The 26,165-nt window shown below is 33.1% G+C and overlaps 1 protein-coding gene across 7 annotated transcripts in view; it reads left to right on the top strand.

Moving 5' to 3' along the window:
- FOXN2 (forkhead box N2) overlaps positions 1-25,079 on the top strand; it is a 48,072-nt gene extending 22,993 nt beyond the window's left edge. For 6 of the 7 annotated variants that reach the window (XM_081263930.1, XM_081263931.1, XM_081263928.1 and 3 more), the window contains exons 3-6: positions 11,453-11,559; positions 14,304-14,368; positions 19,570-19,638; positions 20,945-25,079. In XM_081263930.1, the coding sequence (XP_081120056.1) occupies positions 11,453-11,559; positions 14,304-14,368; positions 19,570-19,638; positions 20,945-21,468 (765 nt within the window). In that variant the 3' untranslated portion in view covers positions 21,469-25,079. The remainder of the gene's footprint in view (positions 1-11,452; positions 11,560-14,303; positions 14,369-19,569; positions 19,639-20,944) is intronic. The other variant, XR_014018437.1, reaches the window with a different exon arrangement.
- Positions 25,080-26,165: the final 1,086 nt, after the last annotated feature.

Here is a 26,165-nt window from a genome sequence, read left to right as displayed (position 1 = left end):
TTTTGTCTTTTCCAATATGATACTGCATTATAGCATAAGATTAGCTTTAGAAATTATTTTTTTCCTTGATTTGTTTATATTCTACTTTGTTCATGTTTGCCTTGAATCCATCATTTTCTTCTACCATTTACCTTTTAAACTTTAGTGTTCACTCTTTTGTTTTTCCCATGTTTTCTTTTCTTCAGTAATCTCATCAGTGGTTTCATATTTCACCAGGATTCTAGTGACTCCCAATTTTCTCTTCTAAAGGCCAGAATTAAATTTGTAGCTAATTATTAGATTTAGAGATATCTCTACAGTTTATACAGAAACGAACTTAATTCCTTTCTTCTAAGGCTGGTTTAGGATTCTTTTTATTGATTGATTGATTTTTTAAAATTTTTTGGTACTGGGGATTGAACCCAGGAGTGCTTAACCACTGAGCCACATCCCCAACCCTTTTTATTTTGAGATGGTCTTGCCAAGTTGCTGAGGCAGGCTTTGAACTTGTAATTTTCCTGCCTCAGTCTCCCAAATTGCTGGGATTCTAAGCATGTATCACTGCTTATGGCATTTTTCTTTTTCTTTTCTTTCCTTTTTTTTTTTTTCAGTTTAATATTCTAATCTAGAAATCTCAGTCATCTGGTATATCTGCCCTTCACTGTGCCTAGTTTTTTGAATGTTAAATTTAGAAGGAATTTAGAAATTATCCTGATAAACATCTTAATTTCATAACCAGGGAAAATGAGATCCAGATAGGTAAAGTTAATTGACCCTTGTCTGCAAAGCCATGGTTAGAGTCTAGAAAATTCAGTGTTTAGTAGCACCTATAAATACCTAAGAACCTCCTTTTTATTCTGATCATTGTTTTATAGTTTCTATAAACTATAACATCAGATCTCCCTCATTTTTCATCAGATTGAACTATTATATAAATATATATAAATTGAGGAGTTTGTATGAAGGAGAAAAATCAGATGTTCCTAGACCCAGGTTTGACTTGACCTCTTAGCCCCTTTTTATTTCAGTTTTAGTGAATAATATATGGCATTAAATATAAATATAAATAAAAAGTCAGACTTTCCTTTTTTTTTTTTTTTTTGGTACCTGGGATTGAACCCAAGGGCACTAAACCATCGAGCCACATCCCTAGCCCTCTTTTGTATTTTATTTAGAAACAGGGTCTCACTACATTGCTTAGGATCTCACTGGGTTTCTAAGGCTGACCTCAAAGTTGTTATCCTTCTACCTCAGTGTCCCAAGTCACTGGGATTACAAGTGTGTGCCTCTGTGCCTGGCTTTAATGAATAATTTTATTTCATGTTATTTAATGGTGACCTGTGGACAGACATTTGTTTCTTTTCTTTCTTTCTTTTCCTTTTTTTTTTTTTTTTTTTTTTTTTTGGTAATAGTGCTAACAGTGAAAATCTTGCATATAGATTTTTGCTTGCTTGTCTCATTTCTTCCTAAGGCTAAATTTCTAGTCAAATTATTGCAGTGGTGAATATGCACATTAAAATTTTTGATACATATTATCCATTTGCCTTTCAGTATTTTTCAATTAGATGAAAAGTAATACATTTCTATTTTGTTTAGTTTTTGTTTGTTTGTTTTAATGTGGTGCTGGGGATTGAACCCAGTGCCTCAGGAGCTAGGAAAGCACTCTACCACTGAGCTACAACCCCAGCTTTGTTTTTCTTTTTTCTTTTTAGTTAGAGATCTTTGTCTATTGGTATCTAATTCTTCCTTTGTCATATAAATTAAAACATTTTTAGCATATTTGCTGGGTAAGTAAATTTGCTAATAACAACAGCAGCTACATTATGAAGTATATAACACACCAACAAGATCCATGTGCTTAACTGTTTTATTGTGCCATCTTAACTAAATATCTGTCAATGTATTGACTTTTTAGCAATAGCACTTAGTACTAATAAGTAGCAAATATTCATATAGTTAACTATGAGCTGTATAGTGTTTTAAATATCTTATATTTATTAACTCAACATGCAGAACAACTCTTTGAGGTAATAAGTGTTGTAATCATTCTTCTAAAAGTGAAGACATTTAAATAGAGAGTGTCATGTACTTTGCCCAGGTTCATATAACTGGTAAGTACAAGAGTTGGAATTTGAACCCAGGTAGTCTGAGATCAGACTCTGTTTTCCAATATTCCTTTTTTTTTTTTTTTCTTTTTTTCTTTTCTTGTGTTTTTGGGGATATGGTTACATCCCAGCCCTTCTTCTTTTCTTTTTTTTAATTTGAGGGTGGGTATTGAGGATTGAACTCAGGAGCATTCAACCACTGAGCCACATCCCCAGCCTTATTTTGTATTTGTATTTTATTTAGAGACAGGGTCTCACTGAGTTCTTAGCATCTTACCTTTACTGAGGTTGGCTTTGAATTTGCAACCCTCCTGCCTCAGCCTCCAAGCTGCTGGGATTACAGGCAAGTGCCACTGCACCCAGCCCCAGCTCTTTTTATTTTGATACAGGGTTTGCTAAGTTGCTGAGGCCAGTCTCAAACTTGTGATCCTCCAGCATCAGTCTCTGGAGCTGCTGGGATTACAGGAATGAACCACCATGGCCAGTTTGGAGTCTTGACCATTATACTATACAAACATAGAGGATCAAAAAAGAAAAAAAGTTGTTCTTTTAAAAGGTCTAACTAAATTGTTAACTTCTGCCAAAACTGAAAAAGAATAAAAGCAAAAGTTAGAGATAAATAATAGTAGGAATGCAAAGAGAATGAAGTTAATAAAAGCAAGGAAAATACAACTTTTCAAAACTAAAGGAAAAGTAGAAAATATAAATCATCCTTTAATGAATAAAAAATAAACAAAACTCTCCCCTCTCCTTCAAAGAACTCATCAAAACCAGATGTTTTTTATATTGTTACCCCACCCCACTCCCCGTGGTACTGGGGATTAGGGGCACTCAGTTCCACTGAGTTACACCCCTCACCGTTAAAAAAAAATTTTTTTTTTCTTTGAGGATCAGATTGAGTCGCCCAGGCTGGCCTCATATTTGCCTTCCTCCTGCCTAGCCTCCCAGGTAGCTGGAATTACAGGTGTGCTCCACTACCCCTAGTACTAAATGGTCTTATAGCTAAGTTTTGTCCCACAATGACAGAACAAAGAGTTCCAGTCTTGACTCTTCAAATGATAATGAACTGAGTTAATTTTGATAACAAAATTCAATACAGACTGTAAAACTGGAAGATCACCAGCTAGTCTTCTTCATGGATATAAATGTAAGAATCCTAAGCAAAATGTTAAGAAACAGAATCTAGCAATGCATGTACAAGATAATATCATTCCCAAACTGATTTATACCAGGAATGTGAAGTTGGTTTAATAGCAGAAATTCAGATTAAAAGAGAAAAATCATATGGTCATCATTGTGGATGTAAAATTTAACAGGGTTACTCAATACAAAATCAACATCTAAGAACTCAGTTGTAGGGGCTGGGGAGATAGCCCAGTTGGTAGAGTGCTTGCCTTGTACAAGGCCGTGGGTTCAATCCCCAGCACTACAAAAAAATAAAATAATTAAAACTCAGTTGTATTAACAGTAGTTAGAAAATGAAAGAATTTTAAAGATGGTGTTTGTAATAGCACTAAATAAGAATAACTAACAAAAGATGTATAAGACCCTTATAGAGACAGAAAATTAAAGTAAATGAAGAAAGCTGCTATATGAAAAGAAGGCAGTTCTTCCCTAATTGATCTTAGATTCACTGTAGTTCTAATCAATTTCAAGAGGGGTTTGTGGGGAGAGGTATGGAAGGCTGGAAAACTAGTATAACAACAAGCTGATTCTAAAATTTATATGGAAGTACAAAGAATTATCAACACACTTGTGAAGATGAACAAGATTGCAAGAATTAATATGAAGTTAGGATATTCAAGACAGGCCAGTGAAGTAGAATAGAGAGCCAGAAATAAATCATTGCATATATGAATGCTCATTAAGTATACATCTTGCTTTTCTGTTTTCAAAATTTATAAGGTAGACACAGCTTTTTTCCTAATATAATTATTTAAAGCTCCATATTTTTATAGGTGCAACTGCATACCAACAAGTTGTATTCTGTATTATATTATCATTTATTCTAAATACTTTCTAATTTATATTGCTTTCCTCTTTATCCATAAGTTTTTGTTGTTGTTGTTCTATTTAGATGTATATGACAGTAGAGTGTATTTTGACATATATACATGGAGTATAACTTATTTTAATTAGTATCCCATTCTTTTTGTTTTACATGATATGGAGTTTCACTGGTGGAGTTTTCATATATGAACATAGAAAATTCATTCCACTGTCTTTCCTATTCCCATCCCTTCTCTCTTCCCTTCATGTCTAATCCACTGAACTTCTATTCTTCCCCCACCCCACCCTTGTTGTATGTTAGCATCTGCATAGCAGAGAGAATATCCAACCTTTGGTTTTTTGGTGATTGGCTTATTTATTTTAGCATGGTAGTCTCCAGATCCATTCATTTACTGGCCAAAGTCATAAACTCATTCTTTTTTATGGCTGAGTTAACAGTCCATTTTGCATGTATACCACATTTTCTTTATCCATTCATCTGTTGAAGAACACCTAGGTTGGTTCCATAGCTTAGCTATTGTGCTATAAATATTGGTGTACATATATATGTTGTTAAGAAATACTTTAAACAGTTTTAAATGAATAGTTTTTTTGAGGCATTTTTTTGCTATTATTTCTAATAACATTGTAATGATATTTATGATATTATCAGTTATCTATTGCTGTGTAACAGATTACCCATAAAATAAGTGACTTAAAACAACAAACATTAATTGTCTAGTTGGCTATGACAGATATTAATCCTTGGAAATTTATTGAAGTTTCCTTTATGGCCTAGAATATAGTTGGTTTTCATAAATATTCCATGTATAATGGAGAATGTACATTTTTCAAGTTTGATTGTTATGATGTATGATTGTATGTTAATCATATTCAATTAATTTATCTTAATTACCTCCTGACAGACCCTATCTCCAAATATAGTCACATTGGAGGGAGAAAAGCTGACCCAGTTTAGTTCATAACATCTGCCTAGCCTTCATTTTGACTTCTTTTGAATAGATTCTCTTCACTTCTTAAGTCATTCCATTGTTTTTCATTATGACTTTGGGAATGTTAACACTTGCCTTATTTAACACTACATAATTCACTATTATTTTTATATAGCTGGGTTCAATCCTCAGCATCACATAAAAATAAATAAGTGAAAATAAAGGTATTGTGTCCATCTACAATTAAAATTTTTAAAAAATTACTTTTATTTTGCTCTCAAAGGATAGTTTAATTATGAATATGAATTCATGGTATAATTGCTTTATTCTTAATAGTAATTTGTCTTTTTTCTTTCAATAATGTCTGAAGAATTTCAACCCATTGTTTTTTTGAATACAATGTCTTTATCATTGTATTATCTAGAACCATGTTTAGGTTATGTTAAACCTTTTCACTGTATCTTCACTTTTTAAAAAAATCTTTCTGAGTTTTGTGTTAGTTTTTTGCTCAATCTTATTCACCTGTTCTTTCCTTAGTTATTTCTAATATGTTTACCCTATCCATTGAGCTTCTAATTTTAGTTAATTTCTCTTTTATTTGTAGTACTTCTCTTTGGTTCTTTTTCAGATCTGATTGTTTTTAATAGTGTCTTCTTGATTATATTCAAACTTATCCTTCAATTTTGAAAAATATTTCATATTATTTTATCATCATAATCCTAATGTCTGTACCCATTCAGGTAGGCATCTGTTGTTTCTGTTGTCTCTGCTTGGTCTCATGGTCTTTCTGTCCTATGAGATGTCAACATGGAAGATCACGTTCATCATATTATAACAGATACCTCTAGGACAAAGCAAGCTTCAGACACTTAAAATTCCTGATTTCTCTTTATTTTTGGCTTTTTTACTCCCTTTCCTGCAAACCTAGTGATATAATTAAAATCTTTTAAAAATTATTTTTCATGATTTTAGATTTTTTGTTAGGGAGTCCATCATATTGTTTACTCTATCATATAAACAGAATCATAGTTTCCAGATCCGTTATCAAAACTCATACAATCTAGGGAAATAAGCTATAGCATTAGATAAAAAAAAGTGAAGAAAATATAAAAGAAGAAATCATATTTAAATATATTTTTAAGAACCAGAAGTTCAACAGCAACCAAAGTACTCACTGTCTCTCTCTTGCTAGATTATGAACATTTTCTTTGAGGATAAGATCCATGTTCTCATTTTTATGCCTTTAGCATGTAACGTCAAGCTTAATGCACAGGAGGGCTCAGTTAACGTATGTATAATTTAGTAGGATGTATGAGTAAGTGCATTATGTGAGATTCCTAGATGGGGTTAATGGGAGATGTCTGGTATTTCATAATAGACATAGCAGTCTGTCTGCCTTTCACGACTTAAATTTTAAGGACTATTGTAATATTTTCCTTTTCCAAGTTTCTAGCAATATTCTAATTGCAATATGTGGTCTACTTAATTTCCGACTAGATTAAAAATTTTGCTCTTTCTTTTTCCTTTTACAAAATCAATTTTAGAATATGCTACTGGGTAAAAATGGTTTCTATATATAAAATATTGGAGGAAAATATATATAGTAAAATGTTTTTAAAAACTTGCCATGGTAATTTTAAAACACTTACCATGGTAAAAAAAAAAATCAATTTTCTAAGGGAAAGGATTTTCTTGTAATCGTGGATTGTAGGGGAGGAAGTTAGAGATAGTGTACATTTATTTTATTGTTAGAAATTTTGGATATGTACTTTACAAAGTGCACCGTTAAATTTTGTTATTGAATTATATTGCTTAATTCTTTTCTACTTTTGAAACTGTTGTATTTACACTTATAGCAGGTAATTGTTTATGCCAGGCATGGTTAACTCATGCCTGTAATCCCAGCTACTGGGAAGGCTGAGGCAGGAAGATTGAAAGTTCAAGATCAGCTTGGGGGCTGGGGATGTGGCTCAAGCGGTAGCGCGCTCGCCTGGCACGCGTGCGGCCCGGGTTCAATCCTCAGCACCACATACCAACAAAGATGTTGTGTCCGCCGAGAACTAAAAAATACTCTCTCTCTCTCTCCTCTCTCACTCTCTCTTTAAAAAGATCAGCTTGGGCAACTTAGTGAGACCCTGTTTCAAAAAAGAGCCGGGGAGTAAAGCTCCTTGTTAGAGCATTTGATTGGTATGTGCAAGGGCCCTAGGTTTAATCTCTAGTAACTCCCCCACCCCATTAAGTACTGGGTATTTAAAATTGAAAATAAGGGATTGGAATAAAGGTTATACAGTGAGATTAAAGAGTTAAATTTGAAGGTCATAAGCATTGAGGAGAATCTAGGAAAGGTGTGGTATAAAGGAAACCAAGGAAGGTATTTTAAGTGTGAATGACCAACAGTGTTCAGTGTTTCAGAAGCCTTAAATGATTGGCTAAGAAGAGACAAGTTAGCAACCAAAAAATTAGGAATACACACATGCACACACACATAATGGTATTTAACAGTTGGCTGGGGGTCAGAGGTTTAGTTTTTCCAGATTTCTGTGGTAAAAATATTTTTATTAGGGCTAATTTTAAGCTACCAACATCTTGTCATTAGATCTGGAGTAGAGAAGAGATGTTTACAACCAGCAATGTACCACTACATATAAGAAATTCATGTTATTCAATAAGGAAAAGGAAAACCTAATCTAAATATGGGCAAGAATATGAACAGGCAGTTCACAGAGGGGAAATATGAATGGTCAATATATATGCAAAGATGTTTATTTTACTAGTAAGTAGGGACATACAAATAAAAAATATAACACTAACAACAACAAAACCTTTGTTTTTATCCATTAGAATGCAAAAGTGTTTGATAATATCAAATTAGGTGAGGACATGGAGGGAAATAGTGATAGTCTCACATTGACAGGAGTGTAAATTAGTGTAACTGTTCTTGAGGGCATCCTGGCAGTAGTTATTAAAATTGGAAATGTGCTTTCCTTCGACCTAGCAAATCAGATTCTAATTTCTCCTTTGGGGTGGTATTCTTACTTGCACACAAGAAGATGAATATATTCATTATGGTATTATTTGTAATAAAATTTACAGAACAATATATCCAGTGGTAATATTGTGGTTGTGCTAAAAAATAACCTAGTCCTGTGTACATTATTTATATAATCTGAGCATTTTTTTTGAGTGTTTAGAGAAAGAAAGGAATTCAGGAAGTAAGAAGTAGAGAATGGGAAGGGATATATTTGCCCACAGTATGGGTAGTTTGATCAAGGAAAGGAAGAGAAATCTTACAATTAAAAAAAAAAAGGATAAATACAGAAATTATAACATTGGAACAAAAATTGGAAAGCTATCACAAGTCAGGGTAGGAGAGAAGGAATTTATAGATGATGGTGTTCCTAAAAATCAATAGATCACTTTGTTTAAAAAAGAGAGATACATTCATAGAGAATGGGGAATTCATATGGTTTTTTAAAAAAAATTATGAATTCCGTTTTGAGTTAGTATCTCAAAGTAACAGTTTTTTTTTTTCCTAATCCATGGAAGACAAGTAGGTTATTCTTTCTTCCCTTAAATGTTGAAATTGAATTTGGAATTTTTTTTTTAATATTTATTTTTTAGTTTTCGGCGGACACAACATCTTTGTATGTGGTGCTGAGGATCGAACCTGGGCCAGGCGTGCGCACTACTGCTTGAGCCACATCCCCAGCCCTGAATTTGGAAATCTTGACAGCACTTTTCTGATAATTAACTGTTATCTAGAGATAGTAGTCCCTAAAGGAAGGCAAGATGGCACGGTCTAAAACAAACCAAAGTGATCATACTCAACCATCTGACAAAAGTACTTGATTAGACTTTTTCTCATATCATCAATGCCGTAGTTAGTTTGCCAAAAAACAGATCTAATTAGTTTGTGTTCTGTCTCAGAACTTTAAAATCACAAAAGATAGACATGGTAGTGTTTTGGTTTGGTTTAATTTGGGCTTTATATGTTAAACATTCACATTTAAATAATATATTGGTTTTTCTAAAAATTTATAAAGCCCAACTAAAACATTATAACTGAGATTTTAGTTCAGAAACATGGAATTAAAATTTTGCCTCGTTTGTCAATCACTTAATTCTTTTTAGGTCAGTACTTATAAAAACCACTGAAGAGATAGACAGGTCAGGGAAGAACATAAAAACATTTCAGGAATAGTAAACATTGCATGTTCTCTCAATTTATTCTTTAAAATTTCCATTAAGATAAATTGTATTAAGTTCAGCTTTTGATGTACTTCTCATTTCTTCAGAAACTTTAGTGGTTTTCTACCAAATAAGTCCAGAAGCTTTAGAGTTCCAGTATGCAAAACAGTAAATGAGAGAATGCATATTTCCTGTTTCTATTGCCCAAAAGATTATTTTTTATAGACAAATTTAGTTTAAAAGCAGTACTTAACTTCCAAGGCTCTTGTGTTCCATCATCCAAGCACAATAATATAGAATCAAAAATTTTAAGTGAGAGTTAGTTAAAAATTAGTTGCTTTTTGTACAAAGACTCCAAAACATAGATTAGCAAATACATAGTTTTATTTTGTTAGTGATAGTTCATGAACAGAACCAGTGAGAGGAAATGCTGCCATGGTAACATAAGCCAGACTGTTATTTGCAGCAGTACTCAGGATACTTTACTGCCCTGAAACTGCAAGTTTTTAGTACTAGATCTTGCAATTTGCTATTTCAAGGAAATAGTAATTCTACTGTGATAAAAACAATTTGCAGTACTCTCACAATAGAATTTGAAAAGTAGACTTGAACTAAATTGTTTCTAGGAGTGGAAAACCTAGGTAGAATATGGCTAAAATTATTAAAAGAATTGTTTCATTCAGTGTATGAAAAATAATGCCTGCATATCTTTCTTTTTTTTTCTTTTTTTGAGGCAGTGTCTCCCTATCTTGCCTAGGCTGGTCTCAAACTCCTTGGGTTCAAGTGATCTTCCTACCTATCTCCTAAGTATCTAGAACTATAGGCACCTACCACTGTGCCTGGCTCCTTGCATTATTATTATTATTTCTTCTTCTTCTTTCTTCTTTCATCTTTCTTCTTCAATTGAATTGGCTTTGGGACAAAGAGTATTATAGTTGCTAACATTTCAAAATTTTATTTCCCTTCCTTAAAGCATATTTATCATTTGGTTCACATGACCAAATATATATCTAAATTTCATCACTTAATCCAAAAAACATTTGTAAAACTTTTTTTAGACCAAAAATCATAATGTTGAATACTTCCTTGGTATAATTTATGTGATATCTTGCTACTAAATACCAGAAAGGTTGATCTGATATTCTAATACATTCTTCCTATATGACAGTGTGATAGGATATCCATAGTTTTTCTTTTCCTTTACATTTAAATTGCTGGGATGTTTAAAAATGCCTTACACTCAATTGTTGTATCTTTTCACAGATAGGAGTTTTTTGTTTTCCTTTCTAAATTTTTTTTATCCCTATTTATTATCTAACTTGTGTCTTATGGTCAGAATTAATTTATTTTTGTTCTTATTATTAGTTTTGTTAAACTCTCTTATCTCTTAGGAGTAAAGGAATAAGAATATAATGTTATTTACCAATATTCAATAAACCTTTCTATGTGCCAAGTTTGGAATAACCCACTTATTTTGCAGCTGTGTCATCTACATATAAATTACCTTTTTGAATCTCATCCCACCTTAGTGAAGTGGCCTGGATTAGTGTTTTGTTTGTGGATAAAATGTGATGGGAGGTCTAATTCTCAGAGATTAAAATATTTGTCCAGTGTCACATAGCCAGTCAATAAACAATGATTGGGATCTCAGTCTTTTGTTTTGTGTTTTATGTTTGTTTTCTTATTCTGACGATTGGGCTAGAACCTAAGGCTCAGACAAACAAGCACTCTATCACTGAGCTACACTCCAGCTCTTAGTTTCTCAGTTTTTAAATTTGTGGAACCATGTTTTTTTTTTATTATGCCATTATTCTGTAAAAATCATGTCATAAGTACGCCTGTAATCCCAGCAACTCTGGAGGCTGAAGCAGAAAGATCACAAGTTCAAAGCCAGCCTCATCAATTTAGCAAGGCCCTAATGCAACTTAGGGAGACACTGTCTCAAAATAGAAAATAAAAAGGGATGAGGATGTGGCTCAGTTGTTTGTGCCCCTGGCGTCAATCCACAGTGCAAAAACACAACCAAACAGAAAATTAGTTTGAACTTCTCTAGTATTGTGAGTTGGAGGAACTTTGTACATCACATGGGTACTACAATCACTAATTCACTTCAACTTTTGTATTGTACTCAAAAGATACTGGAGGGTTCCCCTCCACAACATTTATTAAAAACATTCTGACATTGATTGTGTGTGTTTAAAAATTCCATGTTACTAATTCATATGCATTTTTTTGTAGATTAATGGCAAAGGTTCCTTATGGTGTGTTGATCCAGAATATAAACCCAATCTTATGCAGGCACTGAAGAAGCAACCTTTTTCCTCAGAGCCTCGTAACTGTCAGTGGTGAGTTAGATGGTTTTATTGTGTGAGTTGGAGAAACTTAACAAAGTTGTTCGACTTTTTAATTGTATAGAGAGGTATCTGTGTATGACATTAACCTAAAGCATTTATGTTTACTTATGGTTGAATTTGTGTCTAGGAAATAAGAAATTGGATAACTGAGAACAAATAAATTATTAGAAATATAGTCAGTATAATATATGATGAGTAAATGTTAAAGAAAGTTATAATTTTAGTCACAGAAAGGTTAAATCATTTTAATTGTTTGCAATACTACTCAGACCATAGGAAAGTGAAAGTATATTTTAAAATTTTAAATAAGACTATTAACAGTTTGTCATTATAACATTTTTATATACATTTTTAGAGTTCCTATTTTATTTTTTTCCTCTTTAATAGCACTTTTAATATTTAAAGTTTTGTTAGTTCTAAAAGTTTAAACAGCAAGTAGAATACTTTTTTGAAGGCTCCCCCTTCCTCGTAAAAGTAATTATAATGTATTTTCCTATAATTTCCCTTGGCTTTTATTTTTAAACCCAGTTATGACAAGTACTGTGACACACATCTATAATCCTAGCTACTCTGGAGATGAGGCAGGAGGATGACAAATTTGAGGACAGCCTGGGCAATTTATCAAGACCTTCACAAAATGGAAAAGGGCTGAGGATGTAGCTCATTGTAGAGCAGCCCTATACTTAATACCTAGTACTGCAAGAAAAACAAATAATAAACCCAGCTACTCCTATGGATTTTTTTTCTAGCTTTCTCTTTTTAAGTTAGATCTGAAAATAATCTGAACTCCTTAAATACTTGTAGTGGTAGTCTGTGATGCTTAACTTGTATTTTGAAAACTGTAAAAAGGTTTTTAATAGGGGCTGGGGATGTGGCTCAAGCAGTAGGGCGCTCTCCTGGCATGCGTGGGGTGCTGGGTTCAATCCTTAGCACCATATAAAGTAAAATAAAGATGTTGTGTCCACCGAAAACTAAAAAATAAATATTAAAAAATTCTTAAAAAAAGGTTTTTAATAATATAATAAATGAAAAATTTCAAACACATGTAAGGGAGTACATTATAATGAACTCTGAGATACAACAGTTATTAATATTCATATAATGGTTCATTTGAATTCTTAAGGTATTATTAGATATAGAAGAATGGTTACAATTGAATACTGTAAAAAACTAGGAAAACTAGAATTGAAATGCTAATAATATGCACACCAATTGAGATTTTAAGTTTTTACCATATTGGAAGATTAGATGGATCATTTTTTTAAAAAACTACAGAGTGATTTCTCCTTGTGAAGTAAAACCTAGAAAAGAAGTTATCCGTACTTGTATCTTCATCTGGGAGTTATTTCTTCGGTATTAGTTAATGTTGGTGTTTATGAGGTGTTCTAGTTAAGTTATACATTAGAAACTAGTGAAAAGTTCTAGTTAATGTTCACTTGTGTGTTTTATTTAACTGTGCTTTTTTTTTTTTAGAGAGAGAGAGAGATAATTTTTTTTTAATATTTATTTTTTAGTTTTCCGCGGACACAACATCTTTGTTTGTTTATATGTGGTGCTGAGGATCGAACCCGGACCGCACGCATGCTAGGCGAGCGCGCTACCGCTTGAGCCACATCCCCAGCCATAACTGTGCTTTTTAAAAATAAGAATAAGTGGGAGAATTGGCACTATTTTTTTTTGTAAACCATCACAAATGCATTTTACTGGGCCTTTGATATGTTGCATTTTCATGTTTATGTTTTTTAGCGCTATCATAACTGTAGATGTTAAACAAAGGTGGTTTTGTGATTTAAAAATAGATTAACTGACAGCAAAGAGATTATAAATCTTTAACTTTAAAACCTTAATGTAAAATGAAATATTTTCTCCCTTTTTGGTTCATCTGACAGACTTTTGTATAGCCCTCTCATGTTATAATTTACAAATCTGAGAAAGGATGGATAAAATGCAATGTATGTAAAAGTTGATTAGGAAGGCAATAAACTTTTCATTCCATTAACAAAACAGATTATTTTGTACTGGCAAAAAGTCCAAAGAACAGAAGATGTTTTTCCCAAAAAATATTTAAATTTACGGAATGGGAGGTAGGGGTGGAAACCCACCTGTGTATGTCTTTCTCCACAAAGAAAGTTTAATTTGATATTGATAATTCTTAATAAAATCAGGAACTTAACTGGTATCATTAGTCTTCATTAAACACTAGTTTTTTAAATGCTTTGATTTCTGTGGTAATAACTATGTTAATACTATATCAAACATATACATATATGTAAAAAATACATATAATACAAAACCAATAACTATTACTGTTGCAGGCATTTAAAAAAATATATTTTTAGTTGTAATTGGACATAATAACCTTACTTATTTGTTTGCTTGCTTGTTTGTTTGTTTGTTTGTTTGATGTAGTGCTGGTCAAGTGCTTTACCACTGAGCCACAACCCCAGTCCTGTTCCAGGCATTTTAAATGTATTGTTCTTATTTAATTTGCCCAACAACTGTGTGTAATTAATTATTTGGCCTAAGGGCACCCAAATAATTGTGATTTAATATTGGTTGAGCACCAATATTGGTAGTATGTACTTTATGCTCTGGCCGACTCTTCCTAAATTGAGTATTATTAGCAAAATTACAAGGTAAAAACAGTCTGTTTTTTATGGTACAAATCAGTTCTATTTGTGACTAAGTTATGAAAAGCAAAATAAATTAAGCATGTTTGTGTCTTTATTTTTCAGTGGTTCTTTATCACCTCACTACCTAAGCTCTGTTTTCAAGCAGAACCAGGTGCGAACCCTCAAAGGTAAGTGTAAAGATCAGTCTTTTAAATTAAAAAAAAAATTTTAAAAAGTTAAAATTCAGGATTTTTTTTCTGATTATAAATTATATGTTATTTGTAGAAGTTTCAGTAATTAAAACACATAAAAGAGAAGGTAAATGCCACCCTTTATTCTATTGTTAATGTTTTGATATAATTCCTTCGGTCTTTTATATATGTTATGTGTGTATATACACACATATACCTTTATTTTATTTTATGTAGTGCTGAGGATTGAACACCCAGGGCCTTGCACCTGCTAGACAAGTGTTCTACTGCTGAGCCACAATCCCAGCCCTCATTTACTTTTATATGTATTTTTCTTTGAAAATTGGATTTAGTTTCTAGTAACATCTTCAATAAAGTTATCTTCATCTTTTTTTTTTGTGCATTTAATTACCTAAGGATGGCTTTACATTTATAAAATGGTTGGGGGAAAAATCAAAATAACAATATTGTTTCAAAGCATGCAAAATTTGCTGTAACAGCAGAGTTAAGTAGTTGCAAAAGAGATCTATTATTTCCTTGGTTTTTCCTCCTTGGTTATGCTTTATGCAAAGCATAAAGTATTTACTTTCTGACTCTTTACTGAAGAAGTTTGCCATTCCCTGGATTAGAATATAGTTCAGAATATTTCTCTAATAGGTTATTTAAATGTGAAGAGTTTTAGTTGAGCAAGCTAAGTTGACTTTTAAAAATTTTTTATTAATTATTAAAAACAAATTAAAAATTTGAATAAGGGATTTGCTTTCCTTCTCATAATTAATGTTATAGATTAGTAGTTTATTAAAATAGGTTTTTCTAACATTGTTGCTTTGATGCCTAGAGACATTTCCATGAACTTTGAAAATAAAATTCTCAGACTACAGCCTTTCTGTGTAACAGACATTTTTGGCTCTTTCAAATGATATACTAAGCTGAACCTCAGTAGTGTTGTACTGATGTCTGTAAAAATATGGGAGGGAAAGAGTGAAAAAGCTTTAGAGAACTCTGCAAAAGTCAAGTGGATAGGGAATTGGTTTTGGATAATGTTCTTCCTTTGCATAAGGCAGGCTTCAGTTTTCTTTTACTTTGTGGGTAAATGTGGTTTCTCTTTACATTTAGATACTGCTGAAACTGCTTTATTTTTTTATTGCCTCAATAAATGCTGATCCTTTGTTCTTAAGCTCAGTTCACAGATACATGTTGAGAACATATTCTTTGTGGATTCTTGGGCTTACTTAACATCTCTTCTTATACTTGTTCCATTCCATCTAAATTCAGTTTCTTCCTTTGGGGAATAGACAGTTTCACGAGTTTCTCTTAAGTTTTAGCTATAGTTTTTCATAACAATAAGTAGATATTTCTTCTTCATCTGATGACTTACACATAGTATTCATCACCTCTCCAGTACTGCTAACCTTCCTTCCTTCCTTTTTTATACTCAGAAATCTGGGGCCTGGTCCCCTGATTATAATTAACAAGGTGCAGAAGTTGGTATTCTAGGTTTTAAAACAACTGCGGGTCCATTCTGGAATAGAATAGTAAAGTCTCACAGGTTTTAAAGAGAAAAACATAAGACCCTGCTGCCGCAGTCTGGCTGGGCACAAGATCACGAGCCACTCACAACTTTGTAGATTCAAACAGCAATTCTTTATTCCCGAACTCACACCGGCCTCTACACACGTTCTGGGGAAATCCAAGTTCTGGGCCCAAATTCACGTACTCCACCAGGCTTTGAATCCCCAAAACTTTCTGAATCCCACAAGAACTCAACGGGAACTCAGGCAGCAGGATACGCCCTATTCCCAGCAGGAATAACCTTAAACCTGGAACTGCCCTAAACCCAGATTGTCCTAAACCGGGAACGCCCTAAACCCAAGGAGTGGGATACTTCCTAAAACCTGCAGGATACACCCTAAACCTGGATCCACCCTGGTCCTTGAGCAGGGTCACCTTTCTCAAACATATATGCAATGTCACAGCGAATGTCCAAGGCAAGTCCATTTCCACGAGTCCTTCCTCTAAGCTACATGTACGCTGGCAAGGAAATTTCGATGCGTCATTCCTACTTGGTAATGGCCCTCAGCACCCTGCAAAAACTTCATAAAATTTATATCTCAATCCGGATGCTTTAGGATATTCATAGATTTTTGAGAAAATTTGCTCCTCTTCCTCTCTTTACATTATTTCTAGAGAGAAGATTGAATTTTCATAACAAGTAATTATTGATCTCCTATGTCTTGCCAGGCATTGAAGAAGATGCTTTGGGATATGCAGAGATGAGAGACTCTGGCTGTTCTTAGAAAGCATACAGATTAATTAGAAAAGGTTAACTAGATTTATACAGAGTACACTGTGGAGAAAGGTAATGAGTGGCAAATTAAACTTAGAGGTAGGGCAGGAATGGCCTCTTAGCAAAGAAAGTATAAAACTTCAACCAGGCCTCAAAAGTTGGGCAGATACTTAACTTCCATGAATAGAGGTTTGGAGGAGGGCATGCCAACTTGACAGAATCATGGCAATAGAGAAAGTGGTCTGGCAGTTGCTGAAAATCAATCTGGCAGATTGATTGGTGTGACTGAAACCTGGGAGAGGACCAGGTAGATATGGTCTTTTAGCATGGGCAAAAAGCAAAGGAGGCAGAAGTTTTAAGAGGATGAAGAGTTTGAACTTCTAATAGTAAGGATTCTGTGACTTACTGTTATGCTTTGCATGCATTATCTCATTCATTCCCTGCAACCATCCTTTAAGGTATTCTTACCCCTTATTTACTAATTAGGAAACTAAATTTTGGAGAGGTTGACTAACTTTTTCAAGGTCACACAAACTAGTAAATGACAGAGGGATTCAGGTCCAGGAATTCTCACTTCAAAGCTTGCACCTCCTACCAGATATGACCCATTGGAGGAGCTGCTGAAGAGCTTTAAATAATGGAGATGACATTACCCATTTTGTGGTTTTATAAAGATCACTTTAGTATTACTGTTGGCTGCAGTATTACCTTATACATTCATCTCTCACTTCATAGAATCATCTTTTCTGATCATTACATTGTAACTAACATTAAACATTGAAGATTAATGGAGGTTAGGTTTAGGAACTCTAGAACCACTATCAGCCAAAACTGATATAGCACTTTGTTTGAAGTGTAGTTTTCTCTTGCTCAACTTGCTAACTTTATGTGCCAATATCTATATTACATTGTTATTATAATAAGTAGCAGGAAACACAGGACTTTCATACTGATATAGCAAAACAAAACTTTTTGGTCAAGATTTTGGCTTGGTGTGGGTTTGGGTAAATTCATCTGTTTTAGAATATTACTGAGCTGTGCTATGGCACTGTTTTAGGCACAGGGTACCTCAGTAAATAAAACAGATAAAAATGGAACTCATATTCTGGTTAGTAAATTTTAGAAACACCTAGTATACTACAAACAAATATAAAATTGAGGCAGTTGGAAATGATGTTAGGGGCTCAGCACAAATTGAAATTCAAATTTAATGTTGAAAATTAGCATAATTTCTGTCTTAACCTGAGTCCAGACCAAACCAATGGACCAAACAGCTTAAAGCTTTGGTAGTTTATTTAAATTGCTGTCTTACTGAAAGAGACAGCCTCTTCATTTGGATGCCTTATAAATGTTCATATTAGTTGGTTTTGGTTTTGGTTTTGGTACTGGGGTTTAAACTCAGGGGCACTCGACCTCTGAGCCACATCCCCAGCCTTGTTACTTTGTATTTTACTTAGAGGCAGAGTCTCACTGGGTTACTTAGTGCCTCACTTTTTAAAGAGACAGAGAGAGAGAATTTTTTAATATTTATTTTTTTTTAGTTTTCGGCAGACACAACATCTTTGTTTGTATGTGGTGCTGAGGATCGAACCCGGGCCACACGCATGCCAGGCGAGCACGCTACCACTTGAGCCACATCCCCAGCCCCCTTTTCATATATTTTATTAGTGAACTTATAACCCTTCAAATTCTGTTCTACCTTTTTTTTTTTTACTTTATTTAGATGTGGATACTGACATTTAATTTGAGGTCAATCTACCACTGAGTTATATTCCCAGGCCTTTTTACTTTGAGACAGGGTCTCATTAAGTTGTTGAGACTGGCCTTGAACTTGTGATTCTCCTTCCTGTGCCTTCTGAGTCACTGGGATTACAGGGATGTGTCTTCAAATTTGACTTCTATTCCTACAGTCTTAATATCATCCTTTAAGCATGGGGACCGAGAATTAGACAATAGAATCATGTTTGTCTTATAACCTTTACTTTCATAGGGCGAAAACTTGTGTCCTAATTTTTTTTCTCAATCATTGTTAATAATTTCTCAGGATTAAAGCTAAGGAAATATAAATCAAGAGGTGGAAATTAACAATTTTGATAGATCTTCATTTGAACAGTTATGAAATTAATAGCATGTTTTGAACTGCCAAATTTTGGTTCCTGGTGAACTGGATATGTTAGATAATATAACTAATAGTGTTGTTTGCCTTTTTTGGGGAGTGGGGGGCTGGGAAGACTGGGGATTGAACCTGGGGTGCTTTACCACTGAACAACATCCTCAGTTCTTTTTTTTTTTTTTGTGACAGGGTCTCACTAAATTGCTTAGGGCTTCACCAAATTGCTGAGGCTAGCCTTGAACTTGCAATCCTCCCTCAGCCTCCCAGTTTGTTGGGCTCACAGGTATGCCTCACTGTACCTGGCAGTGTTGTTGTTTTAAAAAACAGCCTCCTTTAAAATAGTCAAAATGGGGGCTGGGACTGTGTCTCATCGGTAAAGCACTTGCCTAGCACAGGCGGGCCCCGGGTTCGATCCTCAGCACCACATAAAAATAAAAGTATTGTGTTGTGTCCATCTACACCTAAAAAATAAATATTTAAAAATAAAATAATCAAGATGCTTTATCAATGAAAAGTAACATTATATGAAGTATTTTCAGCTCCGTCAGTACATTGTCTGTACCCTATGAAAAAAATTGCTGATTACATTTGTTTATCATAAGTAACTATTTGCTCATTTAGATTGACAATCACTTTCTCTGTGCTGATTAAGCATCCCAACCAGTATCTGGTGTGTAGTAGAAGCTGTATTTTAAGTAGGAGAACATACACCAAAATCTTGATCTTTAAGTATGTGCAAATATTTAACAATAGCCTCTCTTATGAAGAACATTAATGTTACCATTCTCCCCTTTTCAGAATCTGATATTGATGCTGCCGCTGCAATGATGCTTTTAAATACTTCCATAGAGCAGGGGATTTTAGAATGTAAGTCATGATGCTTTTGTTTTTAAGAAACATTTTCAAATTTAATTTAGAAATACACAAATTATTTCTCTTCAACTAAATTTTCTTTTAATCTGAAAAACTTATTCTGTTTTATTATATTTTCATTAATTTATGAGAGTAATTGAAAGATTGAAGTTAATGCTGTGAAAGATTTTTGCATTAAATAAGAAATGGAGAAAAATATTATATTTAGAAAATAAGTTTGATGAGCTAAAAGTAAAAATGAAAGGTGTATGTAATAAAATACAGGAAAGCATATTGAGTTCTGACAGCAAAAGATACCTATAAGAAAAATAACATGAATGGTTAGGGTTGTAGCTCAGTGGTAGAGTGCTTGCCTAGCATGTGTGAGACCCTGAATTTGATCCCCAGCACCACTGAAAGAAAGAAAACAATAAACAAATAAAATAATGGGACAATTTTTTTCACTATGTGATAGACAAAGGATTAATATTCAGTCTCTATATAAAAAGATCCTATAAATAAGAAATAATAAAACAGTTTAACAGAAAAGTCATCAAAATATATGAATAGGTAGGTCTCAGATGAGGAAATACAGACAATACCCATGTAAAAAGGATGTATAACTCCTAGAAATTAGGAAATGCAAAATAAAATAATATGAAGATTCTATTTTTGTCTAGGAGATTGTAAGAAATTAAAATGATTGATAGGCTTTGTCAAATACTGTTGGATGTCAAATGGTACTACCATTTCAGAGGGTAGTTGAGGAATACCAGTTGTAACTTTGTGTTTATATATATCTTTGTTTTTAATCTTTATTTTATTTTTTTATGTGGTGCTGAGCATCAAACCCAGTGCCTCATGCACGCTAGGCGAGCATTCTACCACTGAGTCATGGCCCCAGCCCCATGTATATATCCTTTTACTATCTCTTGGTCTCAATCCTAGTAAATTATTTGCATATGCATGAGGAAAACTATTCAGAACTTTCATTGCATCATTATTTGTACTGTACAGGTGAAAAGCTAGGAACAACTTACATATCGACAAGGAAATGGTTAGCTAAACAGTGGTATATTTATATTGGGGCATTCTGTGCAAGTAGTTAAAAATGATTGTATATTCCATGGAAAGGTGAAGACATACTATTAAATGGTTTTAAAATGTTTCAGATTAATGCTTATAGAATGGTATGATCTGGTTAAAAAAGAAAAAAACTACTAAACATTACTAGTCTAAGGCACTTACTGCTCAGTTTTTAGTTGTGTGTTTTTGCAATCAAATGCTTTTGACCTAGTGATAGAAGTTCTCTTTTCCACAGGTGAAAAGCCTCTTCCTCTTAAAACATCATTGCAGAGAAAGAGGAATTATGGTAATGCATTTAATCATCCCAGTGCTATAAGATTACAAGAGAGTGATTCTTCCACCACCAGCATTGATCCAAAAGAAGATCATAATTACAGCGCAAGTAGCATGGCAGCACAGCGCTGTGCATCCAGATCTAGTGTGTCTTCCTTGTCTTCTGTGGATGAGGTCTATGAATTTATCCCAAAGAGTAGCCATGTGGGAAGTGATGGCAGTGAAGGATTTCATAGTGAAGAAGACACAGATGTTGATTATGAAGATGATCCTCTTGGAGACAGTGGCTACGCATCACAGGCTTGTGCAGATACCTCTCAGAAAGGGCAGCCAGGCAAAAAGATTCGAAAACAGTCATGTCAAGAAATTGATGAGGAGCTCAAAGAGGCAGCTGGATCTCTGCTCCACCTTGCTGGAATTCGTACATGTCTGGGTTCCCTGATAAGTACTGCAAAGACACAAAGTCAAAAGCAACGGAAAAAATAGAAATGCTTTTTAGTGTGAAATTATTTTAAAGTGTGGCAATACTCTTCTACTTAATTCTTTACAAGGGATATCAAAGCCATAATCAACTTTAGTTTTAAGGTGAGGAGGGGTGCCAATTACTTGTTCCTTTCAAAACATTTTTGATTTCTGTTTATTTTTTAAAATTTAACCATTGCTGTAAGGATCATGCCCAATCGTAAACATGTGATAAAAAAAGCCTGAGAGCATAATTTTTGTGATAAGTGTCTCTTAAGATTTGGAAATTGTTATATATGAAAATCTCCAGCCTTTGTCTTAACCTTGTAGGAAAAAAATCTTTTCTATTGATATGTCAAAAATGTAACATTGGCAACTTTATATAACTTAATTTTATTTTCCTTTCCAATCTGTAACTAACCATAGTTACTGATCCCACTAAAATTTTTGCTGATATTTTTGTCATATACTCCTCCCTGCCACATGACCTAGTAGGGTAAGATTTGAATTATTTTAATTGTGTCTTATTTTTTGTTTTAAATTATTTGTTGAACATGAGCAAAGTCAAATATAAATCAGAAAAGATCCTAGATATCTAGAAAATTCCTGTTAATAATATAGGTAAAAAATCCAACAGAGTGTTGTAAGATTTAGAAAAGAAAATTTGGGGATGTGATTTCATCTAAGAAGACTACAGTTCCTATTACAGTAGTATCTGAAGTGTTTTTACATCATGGATGATGCATAGCATTCACTGGGGCCTTTTATTTTTTCCCAAAGTGCTCTGCAACCACTGTTTAAGCCACCAGCTGTCTATGTGAAGTGGAAATTGTCCACTCAGAGGATATAGCCATAGAGTGTTATGGAGTAACACCAATTTTGACATACTTTTGCAATAAGAATCTTTCATTTGCTTTCCTAAATACACTGCATTCTAAGAGTCTTATAACCAGATGGAGTGGAATACTTATTACTTATGTTATCATAAATGAAAGTAGGTCATTTAGGAAAAAAAAAAAAAAAGAACAAAACTTTCCAAGCTTTGTATGAATTAAAATTGAATGTATACGAAATAAATTTTAAAAGGCTTAACTGTAGAGCTAAAATACTTTCTCGGATTTCAACACTCATATAAAATTAGATCATACACAAAACTTTTTGAGGAGGCAGTGTAATACTTATATGTGCCATTAATCCATGCTAAAAGGTTTTTATATTACTATTCCAGCATTGTCTTAAAATGTTTTAAGTATTTAAACAAATCTGCTTATGAGACAGTTTTTCATAATACCATTTATATAGTTTGACTACATTATGGAGAAAGAACAGGGATACTAATACTATAATTTATTACATTTTTTTTTTTTTTACAATGGTGGGAACAACTTTGGAAAAGTTCATTCTTATGATACATTCTATGTCATAGACAATGACTTAATTTTCATTTTTCCCCATAATTTTTATACGTAGATACACACACACATATGCAGAGTCAAACTCAAGATGTTAATTTCCTGCTTTCAGCTGTGTTTGTGACTATAAAACATTTTCTTGGATTTTTTTTAAGAGATAATTTCGACAAAACTGTCAAAAGAGAAGAATAATAACAAATGTATCTTTCAATTGATAAGACTTTTATCCAGGGATAATAGCATTAATGTTTTCTGTCCTATTTCCCTGTCAGTTGTCATTGATTATAGATAACTACCTTAATACAATTGGTGCTGTTGAAATACAGTAATTTTTTCATTTGTTGATAATGTAGGATGAGTTATTTGGACTTTTTCCTTCATAAATGTCACATCTCCAGCAAATAGCTAAGCCAGGTTAACCTCTTTTACTATAGACAGTGAATAAAACACCAAAAACAAACAAAAAAAAACCTTTTACCACGGTGCAAATAGTAAAGAGATTACAAAAATGGATGTATTCTCCGCTGTAATAGGGATCTTCAAAATGTCTTCATATATGTAACTCCTTAATTTCTTTGATTTTTTTTCTCCCTCTGTACTTATCCAACAAATTTAAATGTTTAAGCTACATTCATCATTAGCAAGGACAATAAACACTGTACTAACATCTACCAGGGAGAAGTTAGACATTTTATTTAAACCTAAGTCTTGTACAGGATTAGCATGTCATGTTCTATTTGCTAATACAACACAGCAGTTATTTTCAAGGGGAGCAGCTTTTTAATTATGGTCCCGCTGTTCTCACTCCTAAGGTGTGTGGAGATAGAAACATGTCTCATAGCCATACAATTAAGGAAAGTCATTCCAAGTCCTGTGGACTAGAAATTGTATTCCCAATAATAAATTAATTTTGCTGTAGTCAGAATAATTTGGAAACCCCAGAGAAGTTACATATTTTTCAATAACCGTGACTTAAATTAACATACAATTTGCCTTACATCAAAAAAATAGAAAGTTGGTTGCAACCTATTCCAGTTTATACTAGATCCCTAGTGAGAGTTTTGTCTCAGCATGATTAATCTTCATCTGTGAAGATGAAGAATCTGTGTTTCCCGAATATGTATTTTTGACATTTGTTTGTGCAATATATTACTAAATTAGTTAATATTTACTTTACAAATTCAGAAGAAAACAGATTACCTGCATTTGTGGAAAAGCTAACTATTGGTGGATACCTCCCTTTTTCCACCTTTGAGCCTTTCTTGTCCTCATAGTCAGCATGACTTCTCTTAAATTAGATTCCTTTGTATATTATAAAGTTTAGTATATATATATATTTTTTCTTTTGCTACTTTCTGAGGCATTATGTAAAGGGTTCATATTAGATGGTCAGTCAAATATATGTTAGCAAAAAATTCAAAGCTAGAGAAAGTGTTAAGGAGGGAATGTGTGTGTCTTGGTAGGCCAGGAAGCCTTCCCCAGCAATTTAAGCAACAGATGTGAATACTTCATAAAGTGTAAAGACTTTTGTCTTAAATACTACAGTAATTTAACACCGTTTTGTGAAGACTCATTTAAGAGACTTTGAGGCTTTCTGGTTTATATATACTTTATAGTTTTATTAGTTTGAAATGTGTAAGCTTTGATTTAAACAAAGTTTACTTCAGTATGTTAGATGTAGTCAAAATATTTATTGAAAGGGAAAATAGAATATTTTAATGTTATACCTGCCATTTTTTCTTAAAGTACATTCTTTGCATCTAACTGCCAGTGCCGTTGTCAAAACTTGTTTCTAAAATTGTTGTACATTTTTTTATTAAACTAAGTGCTTGATTTTAAAGTATTATGTTGCCATCAGATAGTATATAAAAATGTATAATTGCCAATTCATTGTAACTACTATTTATTTTTAAATGAAAGTATAAAGATGCTTTCTGTTTCAAGAAATTTGTTATTAAACTCTTTTCTCTTTTTTGATGTAGCATAAAAATTGTCTTCAGTTGGAATTGTAACTGCCAGTAGATGACCAGTCACAAGTGAACCACTTCTTAGTTGCCCGTCTTTGCTCATTTTAAAAACAACTTACAAATGTTTAGTTTTTGTATCTAATCTCTGATAATTAAAATGTTTATAAAGTTTATTTTTACCAAAGAGATACAATTCATTATGATAAAGTATTGCAGAGTAAACTTTGTTTTGTAACATTTTTTGTGCTTTCTCTGTTCTTTGGGGGGTGAGAGGAGGGTCAGTGTAGATGTAAGGTGGCACATACTTCTACACACACACTAAGTGTGGTGGTGTTACTTCAAAAATATCAATAATACCATCTGTTTGAAAATTGGAACATGTATTATAAAATGGATTAATTTACAAGCAACGTTTTGATCTTAAGTTTTCAACCCCCATTAACTTCTGTACTGATAATTTAGTCTTTTTTACATGGAATTATTTATATGAAATGAGTCAAATGAGACAACTATATTGATTTTAAACTACTACCACTCTGTGTCCTTTGCCTTTTAAGGCATACTCTTGAAATAGAAAATGATTAAAATAATAACCATTCGGGGGTCATGATGTATTCTGAAATACTTTTATTCTCATTATTGCATTCATTTTCTAGCTCATACTAGTCTTGAAATAGAGAAATATATTTTAGGAAAATAAGTTATTAGAGTGGACTTGAAATACACAAATCTTTTTCTCAAGAATTTCAGGACATACTAACTTGATGTGATTTTAAAATATAGAAATAAGATTGTCAAAATGTACAATAACTTAGATTTCAAATCACTGAAAAATCTTCAGGAATAAAAATTAATTTTAATCTCAGAAATAACAGTATTTATCTGGACACCATGTGTATGCCTTGTAGTCCCAGCTACTTGAGAAACTGAGGCAGGAAGATTGTTTGAGCCTAGGAATTTGAGGTCAGCCTGGGCAAAATGGTGAAAGGCTGTCAAAAAATAAGTATATTACATGAAATTTGAAATAGAGAAAGTTTATACGCTTTCCACTGAAAAATAGCTCTGTATTACACAGAATATTTATGGAAAGTTTGAATTATAAAAGTGTCTTTACAAATCTGTTGAAAAAGTAACCTTTTCTAGGGAACATCAAGGCAAGCTCAAAGGGCTTATTTCCTAATGTGGAAAGCAATAATCCCTTCTTAGTGATTCTCACACAAAATTTTTGTGTAAGTGGATTTACTTCCATTGTACATTTTCCTCAATCTTCAGATTTGGACTCCAGTAAATATTTACAAGTCAGTCTTGGAAAATAAAAGAGGAAACCAAGAGTTGGTTAGAA

Source organism: Spermophilus citellus (assembly GCF_964194105.1).
Source record: "Spermophilus citellus genome assembly, chromosome: 13".
In the NCBI taxonomy this organism is placed as follows: Eukaryota; Metazoa; Chordata; class Mammalia; order Rodentia; family Sciuridae; genus Spermophilus; species Spermophilus citellus.
Note: the sequence above shows the minus strand (reverse complement) of the source record. Positions and strands in the feature narration are given on the sequence as shown.